Raw genomic sequence first — 21,405 nt, 5'->3', positions numbered from 1 at the left:
TTTGAATGCATTGTATTGTTAAGTAAATGAATGGATCATTCTGAATGCTCATAAAATAGTTTTATTGTCATTAAAAAATCATCTAATAATATATTACATTTTGTTAAACATGCTTTTCATTTCTCTCCCCTATAATTTATATCTTGTCCGCCTCCGTAGTTTAATAGTCAGCACACTTGGCTAGTGTGCTGACGGTCCCGGATTCGATTCCCTGGGAAGGGGGTCAAAGAAATATAAGTGATTTTTTCACTGCAATATTTATTCAATATTACCCTGGACTGGTACCTGAAGCAGAGGGCTGATCACCATTCCTTCATGTGTTAATGATCATGTTATGATGCAGTGCCCTATGCACCATCGGATTCGGATAAGGGTTTGAAGAAGAGGAATAATTTATATCAAACCCGCAGGTTTGTAACGTGTCTCTTTTTTGTATGTTTTTTTGTTACTTCCAATAAAACTTTGCCAAAATAACCATTTAAATCGAATTATACTATTCAAAACTTTCACTAAGAATGAGAACAAGGTTTTTTTAAATTACCTAACGTCCAAGTGGCTGTGAAATCCAGCTACGGCTTATGCAACACCGCTTATCAGGCTCAAACATTATAAGGTATAGCGTATTCCTACTTGTGAGTGGGTTTATTCTTAAAGTTTAAATTTGCTGTGAAATTACTACCTGCTTTCATAAAAAATTGATGCAGGTAGTTCAAGTTTATCCCTTCTCCATTCGACAACAAAAACCGCATTGACCCAATGTTTTCGTTATTATATGCATACAGATTTTAGGTAACCAGCACACGCAAGTTTTTCAACGGTGTTTTCATTTTCGAAATTCCGAATGTATGAATCCAAATTGAAATATTTTCCCCTCGGAATAAAACGACTGTGTCTTTGGTACGTAGTAGCCATCTGAAAACGCTTAGGAATTTTACAACACGGCGCGTCGTTTTAAGATTTTTCATCCAAGAATTACATTAAATTAAAATAACTATGAGCAGAGGGAGTAAAAGCACTCTTATTTAGGAATAGGCTATATAACTTAAGTTTTATCCTAAGTAGGGTATGATAAACGGTATTCTATGAGCCTTATATATGTTTCAGAGTTACGTGGATGCAACTTGGTCGTTTGATATTTCCAAAAAAATCAAATAAATTGCAAAAAAGCGCGCTACAATCTTTACGCGCGTTCACTTGCTGCCTTAAACTTCAAACGGCAATATTATTATTTTTACAACTGGCAGCCCTATTGAATTTTCATTTGAAAATTTGAAGTGCCGGCAAGTGTCTTCCTGCGCAAAAATCGATATGAAATAGTACTGCAGTTTACGCTTTTACTTAAAAATATGTGTACAAATCAAATACGTTTATAGATTTGCCACGTTATCGCGTCGACGTCTGAAATGGTTTGATTGTCCCCGTCGTATGATTTTGAAAGTCGTTGTGATAACGAATGTCATTGTATTTTTTGAAAGAAAAGAGGGTTATTAAAATCAATAAAATGTTTAAACTGCTTAGCAAACAAATTTTGACGTCCACGACATTGGTAAGAACTTATTTTGAGTTGTTTGATTTATTTATTTTAATTTTATGACGCGTCAAAGTTTATTATTTCCATGAATACATTATGCATCAATAAATTGCATTGTTTTATCGCTAATGACACGTGATAATTACGAAGAACGTTTATTAAGTGTATTACTATTCTAAACCGTTATTTAATCTATGTATATTTCCTTTAGTATTTTTAATTACTTTTTTTTTCTTTAATTATATTTTTTCTTTTCTTCAGAAAGTGGCACCGGCTACTTCAATACATGTTTGTACCTATAGCACAGAGGCTAATTTGAAGGCTGTCTTGGCAAAGAAAATCCCAATCGAGCAGGAAATTGTCGCGAAATTAAGAAAGGATCATGGTGCGAAGCCTGTTGGCGAAGTTACACTAAACATGGTAAGAATTGTTATTTATTTAACCCAGAAACTTGATTATAAATCGACAAAATGATTATTGTTATCGACAAATGATTGTGTATTCTAATATCATTATCTTGCGATATGTAGGCTTGCCAGACGTCCCAGTTTGACCAAGACAGTCCCGGTTTTCAGACAAAATCCCGGTGTCCCGGCCGGTTTACTTCACGTCCCGTTTAAAAATTATGCTCAAAAATACAGACAAATTAAACTTTTATTTTTTTTTATTTAAAAATATATCCCAGACCTGTCACTTAAAGGGTTAAAGAACATTGTTTTTTTTATTATTATTAAAATCCGCCTATTATTAAAGTCCGCCTCCGTAGTGTAATGGTCAGCACGCTCTGCTACCGTTCTGTAGGCCCCGGGTTCGATTCCCAAGGGGGGTAAAATAATTATAAGTGATTTTTTCACTGTTATATTTATTCAATATTACCCTGGACTGGTACCCGAAGTGGAGGGCTAATCACCTTTCCTTCATGCGTAAACGATCAAGATAACAGTGACGCAGTGCCCTATGCACCATTAGGGTGCGGATAAGGGTTTTGTTAATATTATTATTATTAACATGTATGTAATTCATTTAATTTATTTTTTAGCATTTTAACATATTCAATTTTTTTTATATCTCTAGGAAGGTTATTGAAGTACTTGGTTCCCAATACAATATTTAAAGTTCTGTTGGAATTGTTTGGTATTAAATTTTGGTATTGTAAAGTCATGTTGGTATCTCGAAGGTGATCTTTCCTTTAGATTTAAGTATTTTTTCCCTTAAATAGTTGGAGAATCGCTTTTTTTATGGTTTCTAGTTTTGGGACTTGGAATATTGAAAATGATAACATTGTTGGATGGGTTTTTTTCTTTTTAAAATGACTTGAATTATTGTTCTCTGAACTGTTTTGATAGGGTTCAAGGCGTTGTTGTAAGTTCATACTGTAGTAAGGAGTGGACAATGGCATAGTACGCTCTTTTTAAATTTTCTATGCCTTAAAATGTTTCTTAGCCTAATAAATATATACATGCATTTCATTATTCTTTTAACCAGTTCATTAATGAGAGTGTAGAATTTTAAATGCTGGTCTATTGTCGTACCTAGATATTTTATTTCCTGTTTCAGGCATATAACGGAACATGACTTTTTATATTTAGAAACAATTGAGTCACTATTGTGTGTGGTGATTTTTATTTTTGCCAGTATTAGGATATAAATAAATGTTTTTCCCTTTCCCTAGATGTATGGCGGCATGAGAGGTATCAAAGGATTGATTTGCGATACATCAGTTCTTGATCCGGAAGAAGGGATCCGCTTTCGTGGACTGTCCATTCCGGAATGTAAGAAGGTTAGAACATATTCTCTTCTATTCAGGATAATTCCAAATCTAGTTATAACGATGTTCCCGACCACGCTTTTCTGTGTCTGACTAAACGCAAAAGAAAAGAAGTGCATATAAAAACATGTGCCAATTCTAATGCAACGTTGTGTCAAAATTTCAAAGCAATCGGTGAATAACTTAAGGAGATTAACATTTTGAAAATTTCCTGAAAAATTTTGAGATTTCTTAATCAATATGTTTATAAAGGTATTTCATGCTTATATTATCATCTGCGTAGAGCAAATGCACAGAGAGAATTATTCACAATGATCAAGCTCCGTAAAACTTGGTATTTTGGTCACATAATGTGACCAAAATACCAAGTTCCACATAAAGGTGAAAAGTATGCCATCCTACAACTGGTCATAAAAGGGAAGATTGAGGGTCGCAGAGGGGTTGGAAGAAGGCAGCTTTCCTGGCTTCGGAACATTCCAGAGTGGACCAGGTTGAGAGGTGTGGAGGAGCTGTTTCCTGCTGCCCAGGACAAGGAACGTTTCTCCCAAGTAATCGTCAACGTCAGAGGGACTTGGCAGGACATATGAAGAAGACATTATTGACATACCTGTGACTGGTGTTTTTACCTGTCACAAGTATATAATGTACTTTTTTTAAAACTTCTTTTTACCAAAGTGGCAGCCCTATCTGTTTAACATAGCAGCAACACACGGAATACTTAGTAACAATATTGATAGGCGCCGTGGCGTAGTCGGGTAGACGCTCGACTGCAAAACTAGCGTTGCGGGTTCGATTCCCGCTATTTGCAAAATGAAATCAAGAATTATTAATTTTCAGTTGGTCTATGTATTTGTGATGTATTTTTTGCATATACCCTCCCTTTCTATCCTACCTGCAGACAAGCCTCTAAAATAGAGGCTTTGCAGGTTATTCATTTAAAAAATGAACATTGCTCATATGGGCAATGTGTTCCGTGACAGCTGCTAAGATATTATACACCCACAAGCGTCGTGACCGCAGCAACACGTGGCAGGAAGCAGCTAGTGAATAATAATAATATACAATGTTTTAGTAAGGTAACAGATGATAACTGTGTTTATAAATTGTGTGGTCAGTCTGTCTCGGGTCATAGGTCGCAATACTGATTATAAAACCGTTTCATCAGTTAAAAAAATTACTTTTGTCGTGTCTGCACTCTTAGCAATAAGCATATGATATTTGTTGTATATACAATTAATAAATTATATTGCAGTTCTAAAATATAAATATTCAACTAATATCCATAATAAATGAATAATAGATTAGAATATAACATAAAACTTTTATTTATTTTTTTACAAAAATGTTAGTAATACATATTTGTATATAAGCACTCAATGAGATTTTTATGTTTACTGGTTTTGAGGGGTACCTTTAAATATTAATAATATTAAGAATATAAAACATTTTAACGTTTTTGATAGGATTTTTATGAGATTAATAATACTGTATCGTAAAATGTATAACAAATTATTCACCTTGGTCACAATCCGTTACAGTATGTACACAATTATTTTTTATAACTGAATACGCTATCTGATGCTTACTTGTGTCCCTTTAACAGCAAATCCTGTTTTTATAATCGTCAAGAGACAATGTACCGTAAAGTGGGTATACTTTGCACCATGGGTGATACTTTGCACCACCTTCTGTTAAGAAATTGTGGAGCTGGTCATCTCTGATACGTGTAATTTTTCATTTTACTTTCTTTTGTTTCTGATAGATGGCACTTCAATCTACTTTTTAGTTTAAGGAAGTAACAGTCGGTCGCTATTGCTTCAATGCGTTTTTCCTGTCCGAACGTAAAGAAAGTTTTCTGTCTGAAAATTGTGCCCGAAAAAATCCAGTGTAATCAGTATACTGAAACAAGTTACAACAAGTGAGTGGTCTCTAAATCGTAGATAGGTAGGCCCTGCTTTTCTCAAATGCTGTATTTTTTGGTTACGTTATCAAGTTTATGTAAAAATAATATATTTTTAAGAACTGACTTGTATTGACCACATTTGGGGTAACATTGCACCTGGTGCAAAGTATCCACAAAGGGCCATAGTTAATTAATTTAATCAATAGTCTTAAAACGGCTAATACAACTTGACATTTTTGCTAAATATCTATAGGTTTTGTGTACTTACTTAATTCCTGATGGTTTATTTTTTTCAAAAATGTCAATAACACAAACAGCGGCCTTATGCCAGACGATACTGCGATTTTACACCGAAGAGAGTGGAGCAGTGTTTGGAGGCCATTTGAAATGGTACAATCAGTCAAAAAAAGGCTGAAGAAATTTTTAAAATCCCCAGAAGGACGATTAACTATAAGCTCAAAGGTCAGCACACAAAACCTGTGGGAAAACCTCAAGGGCGAAGAGCAATCCTTCGTAAACTGCATAGCAGACATGAGTGAGTACGGTTTCCCAGTGAGTGTTTTTAACCTTCGCTATATTCTTATAGCCTATTTGGATAGATTTGGCAGAAGAGTACGAATATTAAACAACAATGTACCAGGCTCTGAATGGATAAGATCATTTTTGCAAAGACATAAAACCTTGACTGTTGCTAAAACTAGTCTGTTGCTTAATCGGTTGCCACTAAAAGCGTATGACGATGACGTGCGCCAGAGTTTTCAACAGTTTTTGGAAGAAAACAGATTCAATTCAAAGAATTCAGTATTAAAACGCAGGAAAACAAAACCGATAGAACCAGGTAAGAGCATTTTGCTCACGATCCAAATGTCGAAATGAACGTTGACGAGACACAAATGCTACCTAAACCAACTACATCAATGATCCCACCTTCCGCATCGAAACTTCCAGCGTATCTAGCATTAACTGATAATAGTTCACATGGAAGCTTTGAGGAAGAGGGAGAAGAACAAAGACGATGACTGAAACCAGTTATCGTATTTGTCCTTCAGTGTCCTAATGACCAGTAAAAAAGAAGGTGGGAGAATGTGTCGTATTTCATTATGAAGGAGAAAAATTTCCGGGATAGATTTTGGATATAAAGAAGGACAGAGCTGTTAAATCTATACAGGAGAGTCTCAAATCGTGGATGTGGCCGATGAAGGATGACTTTCTTCAATATTCTTGAAGGATGTAGTGGGTTCCATAAAATAACCGAAAATGCAATCCAAAAGAGGTTTCCTTACCGTCCCGGAACTTGACCATATTTAGACCTAATTTCATTTTAATTCCTATTACCTATGTAGTACGATATGTTTTAATATCCACCTTTTATTTTATATAATTTTAAACCTTCAGTATTGGAAAAAAATACATTTGTGTTAGATTTTTTAATATTTTTTTTTAAAATTCTTCTATCAAGTGTCTTATTTTTCCATAATTATACAATATTATAATCTGCATTTAGCGAAATGTGAGCCAAAACCCTTCATAAGGTGCAACGAAACTTGTAGGATAGCCTTTACTTTGCATCAATTTGGATTCTAGTACGAAAAGTGTAGAGAAAATATCATGGTGCAAAGTTGTACTTTACCCCGGGATACTTTGCACCAAAATATAAATATTAAAAAAAAATACAGGCAAAATATATAAAAGTTTAAAAATGTATCAGACATGTTACAGGTATATATGTTATTACATTGCAATAGTTGAAACCTCAGAAAAAGTAAAAAACCTGATCTGAATAGACAATTTTTTGAAAAAATGCAGTATTTTGGTGCAATGTATACCCACTTTACGGTATATTATTCATATATTGTCCACCTCCGTAATGTAATGGTCAGCTTGCTCGGCTACCGTACTGGAGGTCCCGAGCTCGATTCCCGGGGAACGGTGTCAAATAAACTTAAGTGATTTTCCATTGTAATATATATTCAATATTACCCCAGACTGGCCAACGTCGGGTTGGAATCGGATCTAGCTGACTGCTAAAATACTAATCGCTTTCACTGTATACATCGGGGTGCTTCTAGAAAATTTGGTGGCGGATTTACAAACTTGTATTATTTAGATTGGCATTGACAGGTATTGATAGGACATTGAAAGCTTTTAAATGTAAATTCACAGTAAAATCGGGATAAAATTTTATATTGTTTCACATTTTCAATAAATTTCGCAAATTAGTTCAAAAAAAAAAATTGCTTTGCAAGAGCAGATCTGTCAGGAAGCCTAGATGCTTCTGTATCAGATCTGGGCATGCGGTGGGACACTTTCAATACCCCAGACTGGTACCTGAAGCGCAGGGCTAATCATCTTTCCTTCATGTGTTGACGTTGCATACCCGTACATACTAGTTTCTGTAACTCATATACTGCCAATGTGTACAATTTTAAGTTACTAGCCACCCAATTATTAGGTACTGAAGAATTATGTGGGTAATTTTAATTATATTTAAAGTGAACTGCTTCAAATTGACCAGAAAATCAACAACAACAAAAAATCAAATATTATCAAAAAGTTCTTTGTCTCTATTGAGACACTTGTAATAATCTTGGTAAGGACCCCTCGGCAGTTACATCACACTCCAAATTTTATTGTATTAATACCTCCTTATAAATATTTTTTTTTAGGTACTTCCAACTGCAGATGGGGGTGAGGAGCCCCTCCCGGAAGGCCTGTTCTGGCTTCTTATTACGGGAGATATACCCACTAAAGAACAGGTCAAACAAATCTCACGGGAATGGGCTGAAAGGTAATATTATGCAAGTTCTGCTTGATTTTTTTTCCTCACTCTTCTGTATCCCTGCTCTGAATTTTTGTCAACTCTCCCGTTTCCTATAAGTGTGTATGAAAAATATCTCTCGGGATGAACAATCATAGAATGCAAAATAGAAGATCGACGAGGTGTGGGTAGAAGACAAATCTCCTGGCTCGGAGATCAGAACCGCCGAGGCGCTGTTTAGAGCTGCCCAAGACAAGGAAAATTACTCTCAAGTGATAGTCAACGTCAGGGGGGCCTGACATGACACACACAGAAGAAGAAATGAATAAGAGATTCTCTTATTCTCCGCCTTAGTCCTCATTACTGAAGGTTGTGACCCTTGTAGAAGCAATGACTATTCTCCAACTACGCTGCACGTATTGCTCCAATCACCGAAGTGCCTGCTGCTGTCTTAACTTGATTGGTCCATCGTGTGGGGATCTTCCTCTCCCTCTCTTCCTCTTCAGGCTACCGATTACAACTAGTCGTTCCAGTCTACCCTCATTGCTACGCGCAACATGTCCAAAGAACTTAAGAATCCGTGAACAAGATAGATGTTATAATTTATATTTGAAGCAATAACATTGTGATTTTCCATTTTATAATCAAAATATAACTTTTTTTTAAAAATCACTATAAATATTTTATTATAACTTAATTATAATGTCTACTGGTTTTGAAGCTAACCGCTTCTTTATCAAGACAGATTAATACTAGTAATCTAATAAAATTATTACTAACAAAAGTATTAATCAGTCTTGAAAAAGAAGCGGTCAGCTTCGAAACCGGTAGACATTATAATTAAGTAATAATAAAATATTTTTAGTGATTTCTAAAACAAAGTTATATTTTTATTACAAGAAAGATGTTCATGTATGTTTCAGGGCTGCCCTCCCGCAACATGTGGTGACTCTCCTGAAGAACTTCCCCTCGAGCCTCCACCCGATGGCGCAGTTCTCGTGCGCTGTGACGGCCCTGAGCAGTGAGAGCAAATTCTCCAAGGCCTATGCGGATGGTTCCAACAAAAAGGACTATTGGCAGGTGAGGCAATATATGCAGTCCATCTAAAAGTATACAAAAGGTTTTTTTTTGACGACCTGCCACACCATCAGTCAAGTCAACTACACTTACTATATTGTCCGCCTTCGTAGTGTAATGGTCAGCACGCTCGGCTACTGTGCTGGAGATCCCGGGTTCGATTCCCAGCGGAAGGTCAAATAATTATAAGTGATTTTTTACTATAATATTAGTTTTATATTGTATAGTCTGTATATGTTTGCGGTATTTGTTGAGTTTCTTTTTTAGAGTGTTTATATCTTTTTTATTTTTAATAGGAGGCTGTTGAAATTTTTATTCTTAACTATATACATATAAGACTTGAGTTTTGACAGTTGTGTTTGTCAGTTCATATATTACATAGCTCCAATAATTTTGTCATATTTTGAGTTTTTTTCGATATTTCATAAGTTGTTTATAGTTTAAATGGTTGCTGATTAAGGATTACTTATCAGATAAGCCAAATCTATCGTTATTTTATTATTTTAATTCTTAAATTTCGTACTTTATTATTTTCCTAGTTGTAATAGTAAATTGCAACAATAATATTTTTTAGTTGCATATAATATTTTTCGTTTATATACATATATTTTTCTTTCTATACACTCATTGGATTATTTCTGAATAATTATGGAAAGAATTAAAACACGTCGTAAGGAGCCTCCCGACATCCCATCTACATCTTCTTCCAACTCTTCATTACCCACGTCTCCAATCCTCCCCAACAAAATCAGAAAAATTTTTAAAACTGATTCTGCCAAAGATATTCATAATGCAACTCCGAAAACCTTATCCCCTTCAACATCTAATGATCCTTCTTCCTTACAGTCAGAATATATCAAAAACAAATACACAGAAAGAGACAGTGGACCTTTCTGCGTTTTTGTCCAAAAAAACGTTGTCCCCAATTCTTCTTTCTCTTTGAATATCATCGATTTTGGCAAACTTTTGCAATCCCTAAATATTCCTGGTATTGTTCCTCGTGCAGGAATAAAATCTATCGGCCGAAACCGGATTTCTGTACAATTTTTGACATACTCAGCGGCAAATAGTTTTATTGATGATAATGCTTTGGAAACATATGACTATAAAGTATTTATCCCGTACCATATGGTCTCTCGCATGGGCCTGGTCAGGGGTATCCCTTTAGAGTGGACCCATGAAGAGATTGTAAAAAATATCGAGGTTCCAAATGAATGTGGTATGATTATGAAATCTCGAAGACTTTCTAGAAAAGTCACGTCGCCTGTAGACCAAAAATTCTCGTGGGTACCCACCCAAACTGTTATTCTTACTTTTCAAGGGCAGATTCTCCCTAAAAAGATATTTTCATTCTATTCGGTAATAGACGTTGAGCTATACATCTATCCTACAATTCTTTGTTTTGCATGCTGTCGTTATGGACACGCCAAGACAATTTGCAGGTCCAAACCTAGATGTTTCAAGTGTGGATTGGAGCATATGGGTGAGACTTGCGAAGTTGAAATTCAGAATGCTACATGCGTAAATTGTTCAGGTAATCATTTAGCTACCAATAGAATATGTCCTGAATATTTGAGGCAAAATTTAATTAAGAGGAGCATGACTGAACAAAATATTTCATATAACGAGGCTGCCAAGTCCACATTTAGCAAGGGAAAATCATACGCAGATATTACAAAGTCTACCACTTCCTCACAATCCCGTAATATCCAACAATCTTCTCATTCACAACCTTTGTCGTATAACAAGACGGTTTATAAAGAATCCGCTCCGAGGTCATTGTTTCTTCCTAACATTAGCAAATCAACTCTTGATAAATTAAAGTCCATTTCCTTTTTACCGTATACGAATTCTCCCGATGGTTGTGCTCTTCAGTCTGGCAATAAAGAGGCCAGTGTTACAACACCGGATAATTTATCACACGTACTTTCTCAATTAATCATACTTATTACCTCAATTTTCGAAAACTCCCCCCAAAAACCGTACAACGCTGCCAAAACCACTTCCAATTCAACTCTCCAAAATCACAATGCCTCACAAAATTCCAATCTCCTCTAATAACATAATCACCCCTATTACACAAGACTCTCATCTTAACGAGATGGAGTCAAAATTATCTATCTTACAGTGGAATTGCCGTAGTGCTATTTCGAATAAAATAGATTTATGTTCCCTTCTAAAGGAATACAAAATTGACATAGCTGCTTTATCAGAAACCTGGTTCAAGCCAGGATACAACTTTGTTATCCCAGGTTATATTTGCCTGCGTGATGACCGACCCGATGGTAGAGGAGGAGCAGCCCTTCTTATTAAAAACCATCTTCACTATTCCCACATCCTAGTCCCTAACTCCTCATCTTTCCAAATTGTTGCAGCATCTATAAACAATGTATCCTATATTTCAGTATATATTCCCCCTAACATCCCTTTTGATCTGTCTGGCTGGAATAATATAGTTAAATTGTTACCCAAATCATTTTTCATACTAGGTGATTTCAACGCACATTCTCTCAGCTGGGGGAGTGCTTATACAGACCGCTCAGGTAGAAACATCTTAAGTTTCGTTGATGATAACGATATATGTATTCTTAACGACGGTTCTCCTACCAGATTAAGTTCTCCATCTCATAGACAGAGCGCTGTTGATATCTCATTATGCTCTAACGATTTAGCATCCAGGGTAACCTGGAGTATCTTAGACGATCCTCATTCGAGTGACCATTTCCCAATCACTATTCACATACCTCTTAAGTCTCGCATCACCCCTAGAACTCAAAACACCATTTATAATTTTAAAAAAACTGACTGGACTAACTTTGTTAGTATTTTGGAAAAAAATAATTCCAAATCTCATCCTGCGAGCGACTTCGATATCCCACTGGAGTATTCTAAATTTATAGACACAATTATGTCCGCAGTTAATTCTACCACCCCTAAAATAAATCCAAAGACTCGGAGGAATCCGTCGCCATGCCCTTGGTGGGATTCCGAGTGCAGTCTAGCTGTTAAAAATAGGAAAAATTGTATGTCCAAATATAAAAATGATATGAGTGAATTAAATTTTTTGGAGTTTAAAAGAGTTCAAGCTGAGACAAAAAAAATATTAAAACAGAAAAAACGAATAGGATGGAAATCTTTCTGTTGCGCTCTCTCACCTCAAACCCCATTGACAGATGTTTGGACAGCCATACGAAAATTTAGGTCCCCATCTTCTTCGTCACTCAGAAAAATTTCCGATGATTCAGCTTGGATCTACGATTTCGTTGACAAATTGGCACCTTCTCATGTTCCAACAATCCAAGAACTCCCATCCCACTCTTCAGTCATTCTCAATCAAGAATCTTGGTTTGACTCACCTTTCCAGATTGAGGAGTTATTACTTCCCCTAGAATATGTTAAAATCTCATCCCCCGGCTTAGACATGATCCCATACTCTTTGATTCAAAAATTTCCACAACAAATTTTACTTAAATATATTAATATACTAAATAAAATATTTGAAACTGGAATAATTCCAGCTGATTGGAAAATTCAGCGGATAATCCCTATTCTAAAACCTGATAAAGACCCAATGAAGGGAGATTCATACCGCCCCATAGCGTTATCTTCGTGTATGCTAAAGCTTTTTGAACATATGATAAAAAATAGAGTAGACTGGTTTGTGGAGAGCAATTCCTTACTGTCTGCTTCACAATTTGGTTTCCGTAAAAACAAATCAACCACCGATAATCTCTCTATTTTCTCAACAGATATTCGAGTAGCGTTTTCTCAAAATGAATGCACCGCTGCAGCTTTTATCGATATTTGTGGAGCTTATGATAATGTGGACCTTAATGTCCTCAAAGTTAAACTATGCTCGTTAAAGTTTCCTTTTAAGATTGTTCAGGTGATTCTAAATATATTAAAAGAAAGAACTATTATTGTAAATGGGATGTATAAAAAAATAGAAAGAAAAATCTGGAAGGGCCTCCCTCAAGGATCTGTACTTAGTCCTTTACTATATAATATCTATACTTTCGATCTGGAATCAACAGTCTCGAGAAAATGCAAAATCTTGCAGTATGCGGATGATATTGTAATATATATATCACATAAAGATATGAAAACTGCTATTAATAAACTTGAATCAGCCTTGACTTCTCTCAATACTTGGTTCACTTCTAATTGCCTTCAACTATCTACTTCAAAAAGCCAAATAGTATTGTTCTCGAAAAAACATAAAATCCCATTTAACTCTATAAAATTTGACAATATCTCCATTCCTATAAGTAATCAGGCTAAATTTTTAGGAATTATTTTTGACAGGAAATTGTCATGGGCCCCTCACATAAATTCTGTAATCACAAAATGTGAAAGAAAAATTAACCCTCTCCGAGCTCTAGCAGGAGTTTGGTGGGGCTCTCATCCTCTTACTCTAAAACTATTTTACAACGCTTTTGTTAGAAGCCAATTAGACTATGGCAGTATCATAATTGACCCCCTCCCAATATACTTATTGAATAAACTGTCTGTTATTCAATACAAATGCTTAAGAATCATCCTGGGTGCGATGAAGTCTTCCCCCACAAATGCCCTCCAATTAGAAGCTATGGATCCTCCTCTAGACATTAGAAGACAATATCTATCTGACAGATACATGATAAAATGTTTAGCTTTTGAAAATCACCCATCTCTTTTGGCATCTAAGAAATTACTAAACTCTGTAACATCTAACCGTTTGTTACATAATAGGCCTTATCCAGCACTCGCAAAAAGTTTTGAAAAACTGTCAAAATTTATCCCAGAAATATTCCGATCTCCCACCCCCTCCCTTTATAACTTCCCTTACTCTCATCATATTTTTTCCCCAAATATTATAACCCACATTGGAGTAGGGACTAAATCCCCTAGTCCGATTTCCCTTTTCAACTCCATAATTGAATCAAAATGGAAAGACTGGTCTTTATTCTTCACAGACGGATCCAAATTGGAAATATCTGGCTATTCAGGAGCTTCTTTTTACAGCCACGATGATGGTTACTGTGCCCAATTCCAACTTCCTCAACCTTCGTCAGTTTTTACTGCGGAATGCTTGGCTTTAAGAGAAACTCTTTCCTACATTATGACCAAAAAGTTTGAAAAGTGCCTCATTTTATCCGACTCTCTAAGCTCTCTTCAAAAAATTAGCAGCAATCCCTTCAAACAAGCCCAATCCCATTTAATATTCCAAATCCGTGAGAAATTATATTTACTCAAAGAAAAAAACGTTCAGGTTTCTCTCGCCTGGATTCCAAGCCACCATGGCATTCCGGGAAATGAAAAAGCCGACTCTCTAGCTAAGGAAGCCGTTTTAAATGGAAGTACGAATTTCTCCAACTACCCATCTGATGACCTTTTGACAATTCCAAATATTGATAAGTCTTCCAGCTGGTCCCTCAAATGGAACTCCTCCAAAATTTCAAAGGGAAAACATTACTCTCTCATTCAGCCTACTGTCCCGTCCCGTCCTTGGTTTAGGAAAGTATTGATGAACAAGAAAGATACATCCACCATTTGTCGAATGAGGATGGGTCATTGCTGTACGAGAGAGCACCTTGCGAGGATTGGTGTCTTTGACTCCCCCATTTGCGAGTGTCGTTGCGAAGAGGAAGACCTTAACCATATATTCTTTGTTTGCCCAATAAATGACCAAATGCCAAATTTCTTTAAATCTCTGGCCCCGCTTATTCCCCTCCCTACAGATATCCATCTCATCCTGGCGAGCAGGAACCCAAATTTGTACAGACTGTTAGTTGTTTTTCTAAAATTAAATAAAATAAATTTATAGTTTATCTTTATAATTTTTATCATATCATATTTTATAATTAAGAATTCAATTAACTTGACATTGGCAAATGCATTGTTTTACATGTGCAACGCCATTCCATATTTAAAAAAAAAAAAAATATACATATAACTTTGTTATACTATAATATTATACAGGACATTATATTTGCTGGTTTAGGATAAAATGACTTAGTTCACCTTTCTGTTTTCCAGGTGGTGTATGAAGATTCCATGGACCTGATTGCCAAGCTGCCTGTGATTGCCGCCACCATATATAGACAAACTTACAAGGACGCTAAAAGCATCGCCGCCATCGACACGAGCAAGGACTGGACAGCCAACTTCACAAATATGCTCGAGTACAAGGATCCAAAGTTTACAGAGCTGATGAGACTCTATTTGACAATACACAGGTTAAAAAACATGTTCCGCCTCCATTAGTTTGTAAACATTTAATCAAATACAGTAAGTCCTTCTCTTTATGCGATTTCGACTTACGTGAATTCATACTTAAACGATTTTTAATATTAAAATTAAAATATTTCTCAAGTCATTCATTTACATAAACTATTATTGATGGGATAGTCAGAGAGAGAAAGGAAGAATGACTAAGTTATAATTTAGATTTCTTCCTTGTTAGGTATGTGTATGTTGCGATCGGGATTATTTCCACATTTTCATTTTGACTAAGTTATATTAATATGTAAGCGATTCTATAGCAAAGTAATTTTCAAAGTTATATAATAGAAAATTACAAAGTTTAAATATTAATTGTTAAAAATAAAACTTTTTATCCATTTTCCATATACCTTCCCAACTATAACAAACAATCATGTTCACCGTTATGACTGTCAGCCAATAAAAAATATGGAATAGACAATAACTGAAAACTTAAACTTCCAAGTGACTCTGAAATCTAGCTATGGCTTATGCAACACCGCTTATCATGACCCTACTCAGGCTTCAACTTTTTAAGTTTCATAGCCTATGCCTACTCGTGAGTGGACTTACTCTTTATGTTTAAAGTTACTATAATTTCATGTAATTCATGAGTAAAAATTCTAGGCAAAAACACTCGCTGAAATCTTGAACAATTATATGATAGGAATATATATGGGGTCCCCCTATACAATAGGTCTAGATCAAAAATGTCCCATTATGTGAGAGGTTTTAATGTTTTTTTTTTTATTTATTTTTTTATTACTATTTTAATATCCAAAATTATCTTACGAAAAAGCCGTCTTGTCACAAAAACATGTTAATTTTTATTTTAAATAATAATAATCAAAAAAACCTGTTTTTGCATTTCTAAAAAAAAGGTAGATCGGGTTAATCAGATGCACCTTCGTTATAATTTTTTTTTGTGTTTGCTTGAATAGTGATCATGAAGGAGGGAATGTATCGGCTCACACGGTGCATCTTGTTGGATCTGCGTTGAGTGATCCCTATCTGTCTTTTGCTGCCGGTTTAAATGGTCTTGCCGGGCCACTCCATGGACTTGCTAATCAAGAGGTAAACCAACAAATTAGTTTTTGAGTGACTGTATTCTTAACCCTTTCCACTCTGACCATTTTTTCTCATAACTGATCAGCTACTCTGATTTAAAAAATGCGACGTTTTACTAGTAATTTACTAATTAATTTACTAATTTTGGGACACTCGTAAATGGCAATTCGTATGACCATGTTAATTAACATTAACTGTATTTATCTGAAATATTTTTTGGTAAAATATACTTATAGGGTTATAGAGAAATCAGTGATTAAAGCTATACTTGCGCCCGGCGTGCTGGGCCAGACATAGTGGCCCACGGAGCTGCCTACTAGAGTCATACGGGCCAGAATGTCTGGCCTACAGCGTGGTAAAAGTCAATACTAACAACCAGGGCTTTTTTTTTTACATTTAAACGCGATGGAGCTGCATTCCGGCACCTTTTTTCTCTTATCCATTCGCCTCATTGAGAATGTGCTTGAATGAATTATTCTTGGGAGTTGTGGAACAGCTACAAGCGATGGTTTCATTTTTAGGTCCTAGTTTGGTTGATGAAAGCCCAGAAGCAAGTTGGTGAGGATCCTACGGAAAATGAACTCAAGGATTTTATTTGGAAAACTCTCAAGTCTGGTCAAGTTGTGCCAGGCTATGGACATGCCGTGCTGAGGAAGACTGATCCCAGGTATGCTTTAAAATTATCTTGATATCCCATCAAATTATGATGGACCAATGTCGGTTGTCCGGCTCCATAGTGTAGTGGTTAGCTGCTTTTATATGATGCAGTGCCCTATGCACCATTGGGTGTGGATAGCGGTTAAAAGAAGAAGAATTGTCAGTGAAAAGCGTAAACAAAATTTACAAATATTCGAGCAGTGAAGTGTCACTTTGTTCAAATTTGTACTTTCAAAATTGCTAATTTTTAACAAAAACAATTGGTTTTGATTTTAAACATTGATTTTGTCTGCCTCCGTAGTGTGATTGTCAACACGTTCGGCTACCGTTCTAGTGGTCCCGGGTTCGATTCCCAGGGGGGGATCAAATAAATATAAGTGATTTTTTCACTTTAATATTTATTCTATATTATTCTGGACTGGTACTTGAATCGGAGGGCTGATCCCCTTTTCTTGACGCGTTCGATCAAGATTTATATGATGCAGTCCCCTATGACACCATTGGGTGTGGATAAGGGTTAAAAGATTAATAGTTGGTGAAAAGCGTATACAAAATTTATCAATATTCAGGCAGCGAAGTGTCAGTTTGTTCAAATATCGCTCACTCCTTTCAAGAACGTCATAAATAAAAAACTTGATTTTTCAGGAGAGCGTTTTTAAAGTTTAAAAATATAATACAATGTATTAAAAATAAATATCAAGCCACTTATTGAACTTTTTACTGTGCAACAGATCTTTTTAGGTAAAACCTGAAGGTTTTTTCTTCATTTGAAAAATATTTAGTACACTTAAAAAAATGACTGAACAATACCTTTTCTTCAAAATGCAAAAACAATACTTTCTGCCCTGTAGCGGGTAGATATAGTACATTTTCTGGGCATTCCGAAAAACACGCACAACTGAAAATTGACGATTTTTGATTTATGACGTTCTTGAAAGGAGTGAGCGATGTGTGCTTTCAATATTGCTAATTTTTTACTAAAACATAGATTTGTGATAGTTAATTATTGCCATTCTAGATATGTCTGCCAGCGCGAGTTTGCCCTAAAGCATCTGCCGGATGACAAGCTATTCAAGCTCGTGTCCAGCATGTATAAGGTGGTGCCACCGATCCTCACAGAGTTGGGGAAGGTACAGAACCCCTGGCCCAATGTGGACGCTCACTCTGGTGTGCTGCTACAGGTTTGAAGTTATTTTATTTGATAGATTTATATTATCCACTGACACTTCGTGATGAAATTGCATTTTTAATTTATCATTAGATTAAAACCAATATTTTTAGCTTTTCCACTTTTTTATTTGACCAGCGACCGGGTTTCGTCTTTTATTGTATTTTATTTGATTTTTGTGGTACTGTATTCAATTTGGAAGGTCCTTCCATACCAGTGTATTGAACTTTGAAGGTACCTCTACAGTAGTGTATTCAAGTCAGACGGTATTTCTCTATTGGCATATTTAATTTATGTACAGGGTGGTGCAAAATTAATCACCCTATCGGAATATGCTATAATTATTGCAAATAGTGTTGTACGTCCAACCAGCCACGTAGCGCTCCAACCACCGAGGTGCCTACTGCTGCCTTAACTTGATCGGTCCATCATGTGGGGATCTTTCTCTCCCTCTCTTCCCCTCCAGGCTGCCGATCACAACCAGTCCGTCATTGTTATATTTCAACTTCAACTATGGTCAACAAAAGCAAAATTTTGAACTATTCACATTTTTCCCGTTTTTGTATGACATTTTCATATGGTGTATAAAATACATATCATCATTGCAAGCGAAGTTTTTAGCACCATAAGGGAAAGGTTAAAGAAACCTTTCTTAAATGACAGCAATAAGACTGGGTCTACAGTTTACATATTAGCTAATTTTTGGTGAAAAAGATCTAAAAATTATAATGTTTAATTTTTTTATTGTAACTGCAGACAGTTGCTAGAATTCCATATTGAATTGTTGGGTAATATATCCGAAATAAAATAAGGTTTTTGTTGGGTTGAATTCTACATTTATTTATGTATATCTTAATACGTGACGCGTTTCGACTTCTTAGGACATTATCAAACACTGACAGAGTCAGTGTTTGACTTGGCTGACTCTGTCAGTGTTTGATAATGTCGTAAGAAGACGAAACGCGTCACGTATTAAGATATACATAAATAAATGTAGAATTGAACCCAACAAAAACCTTGTTTTATTTTGGATATATTACCCAACAATTCAATAATGTTTAATGTTTTTAAACTTCTACATCTGGCTCCCGGTTTCAGCCATCCAAAATTTGTCTACCTTTAGCTTATAAGAGCTTATCCACTTTATTCGCATTATATTAAAAACCTTTTTGTTTTTCAGTACTACGGAATGAAGGAAATGAACTACTACACGGTGCTATTTGGTGTGTCACGAGCTCTCGGGGTACTGGCCCAAATGGTCTGGTCAAGGGCCCTCGGTTTCCCTATTGAGAGACCCAAGTCTTTATCCACCAAATCTCTGCTCAACATGTTCAAATGAAAATAATAACTATTATTTATGTCAATGTACAGAAAGATCTTGTAAATTCCATGATTAATGGTCCAAAGAAATGTGGTATTTTTCCATATTCCCTTACATCACTAAAGTGTTATCTCCATTAGGCCAAGTTTTTAAGACCTCAAAATAATGTGGTATTTTTCCATATTCCCTTACATCTCTATAGTGTTATCTCCATTAGGCCAAGTTTTTAAGACCTCAAAATAATGTGGTATTTTTCCATATTCCCTTACATCTCTATAGTGTTATCTCCATTAGGCCAAGTTTTTAAGACCTCAAAATAATGTGGTATTTTTCCATATTCCCTTACATCACTATAGTGTTATCTCCGTTAGGCCAAGTTTTTAAGACCTCAAAATACATATATATACCCATAATACAGTAGTCCCGGTTATCCGACCTTCCGAGTTATCCGACCTACCTTTCTTTTACCCGACTGTTTCGTGGTTCATTGCATTGTATGTAAGTATGTACCTACTGTAAAACATGTTTTATTACTTTGGCGTAAGTGCATTTTGATGTTTTAGTTCGTTACATTCAGTTATGTTACATGTATATTGTATTTGAAAAGTTTTCGATGTGCAAATAAAATTAACGCATTTTCAATGCCGTTTTTATCATTTTCCGTGTTATCCGCCCTTGCCGCGGGCGGTTTAGGTCGGATAATCGAGACTCTACTGTGTGACCAAATTTCAACAACAACGTTTGGTAAAAATGAGTTGATGTAAAATGGTTCCATTTACAATAACTCTTAAATATATGTATATTTTTTTTGTTGTTGATATTTTTCATAACAGTAGTACAAAGATTTGATCTGAAATTTTAGGTGTTGTGAAAAAAACTATAGAAATAGAAAATGGTATGCATAATTATTCTAAAAGTTAAATTTAATTACAATATGACAATAAATTAATTAAAAATATATAATAGATAATTTTCATAAAAATCAAAAGTTATTGTCTTGTGTTCTTATCCAAGGAAGGGGCTATCATAAGCTATTGCTGTGGGATTTATCATCATTTAGCCTCATGAAATTGGGACATGTGACAATGATTTTGAATGAATGTAGGAATGTCTTAGGAACATAATTCAATGAGATAATTAGAAGTCTTGCAATATTTAATTGAATTAAAATTAATTAACAAGCTTTCAAGTAGTCGTGTTAGGACGAAGACTGACCGGAGCATTTGGTCATAACGTAACGTGGTAACATCGCTCGCGGCGATCATGTTATGTTATGACGTTACGGCATAGCTGACTGACCGCGATCAGTGCTTATTTGTGGCCTTGTGCTCAGTGCTGCCATATGTCACACTAAAAAATCTGAATTACAGTCTAGAAATATGTATTAAATTTGTATAGAATCAATAACCCAAAATCTGTATGAATCTTTGCATTCGTAGTTAAAATGTCGGACGAAGAAGACGTGATTCTTGATTCTGTGATTTCAATAAATTAAAGCTTACTCCAGATGAAGAAAAAAATATTCCCCGCAGTTTGGGGAATTTCCCACAGATTGGCAACCCTGGTACTGACCTAAAATTGCATCCTACTTCGGATGGAGCGTTCGAAACAAGCGGCGAGCAGCTCGGCTCGCTGTACTGACTGCCTGAATGCTCGCATCGTTACATGTTACGTTACGACGAAATGCTGCGATCAATCTTCACCCTTATGCTGTTACATGAATATTTGGTTTTTTAAGTTCTTTTTCATTTTGTGTCTGTAATCTGTTGTAATTAGTTTTAATTTTTGCGATCTCCCCCCTCAATAAATTATTATTTATTTTTAAACAATATTTATAGGTAGGTGATTGCGTTAAATCGTAATCTTACCAATTATCGTTGTGAAACTGAGTTGTGATTTGTTTTGGTTGTT

General features: G+C 35.4%; 1 protein-coding gene across 1 annotated transcript; it reads left to right on the top strand.

Moving 5' to 3' along the window:
* Positions 1-1,248: 1,248 nt before the first annotated feature.
* LOC148307572 (putative citrate synthase 2, mitochondrial) lies at positions 1,249-19,654 on the top strand. The gene is made up of 10 exons (XM_088263155.1): positions 1,249-1,546; positions 1,793-1,951; positions 3,204-3,311; positions 7,869-7,990; positions 8,884-9,040; positions 15,056-15,255; positions 16,222-16,354; positions 16,870-17,015; positions 18,024-18,186; positions 19,354-19,654. Exons 1-10 carry the CDS (start codon positions 1,454-1,456, stop codon positions 19,510-19,512), a joined length of 1,440 nt encoding a protein of 479 aa, XP_088119281.1. The 5' UTR covers positions 1,249-1,453; the 3' UTR covers positions 19,513-19,654.
* The last annotated feature ends 1,751 nt before the right edge of the window (positions 19,655-21,405 follow it).

The sequence above is a fragment of the Brachycentrus maculatus genome, unplaced genomic scaffold (assembly GCF_059751285.1).
Source record: "Brachycentrus maculatus isolate JH-2025_06_01 unplaced genomic scaffold, ASM5975128v1 h1tg000196l, whole genome shotgun sequence".
In the NCBI taxonomy this organism is placed as follows: Eukaryota; Metazoa; Arthropoda; class Insecta; order Trichoptera; family Brachycentridae; genus Brachycentrus; species Brachycentrus maculatus.
The sequence above is the reverse complement of the archived record's forward strand: the minus strand, read 5'-3'. Positions and strand labels throughout refer to the sequence as shown.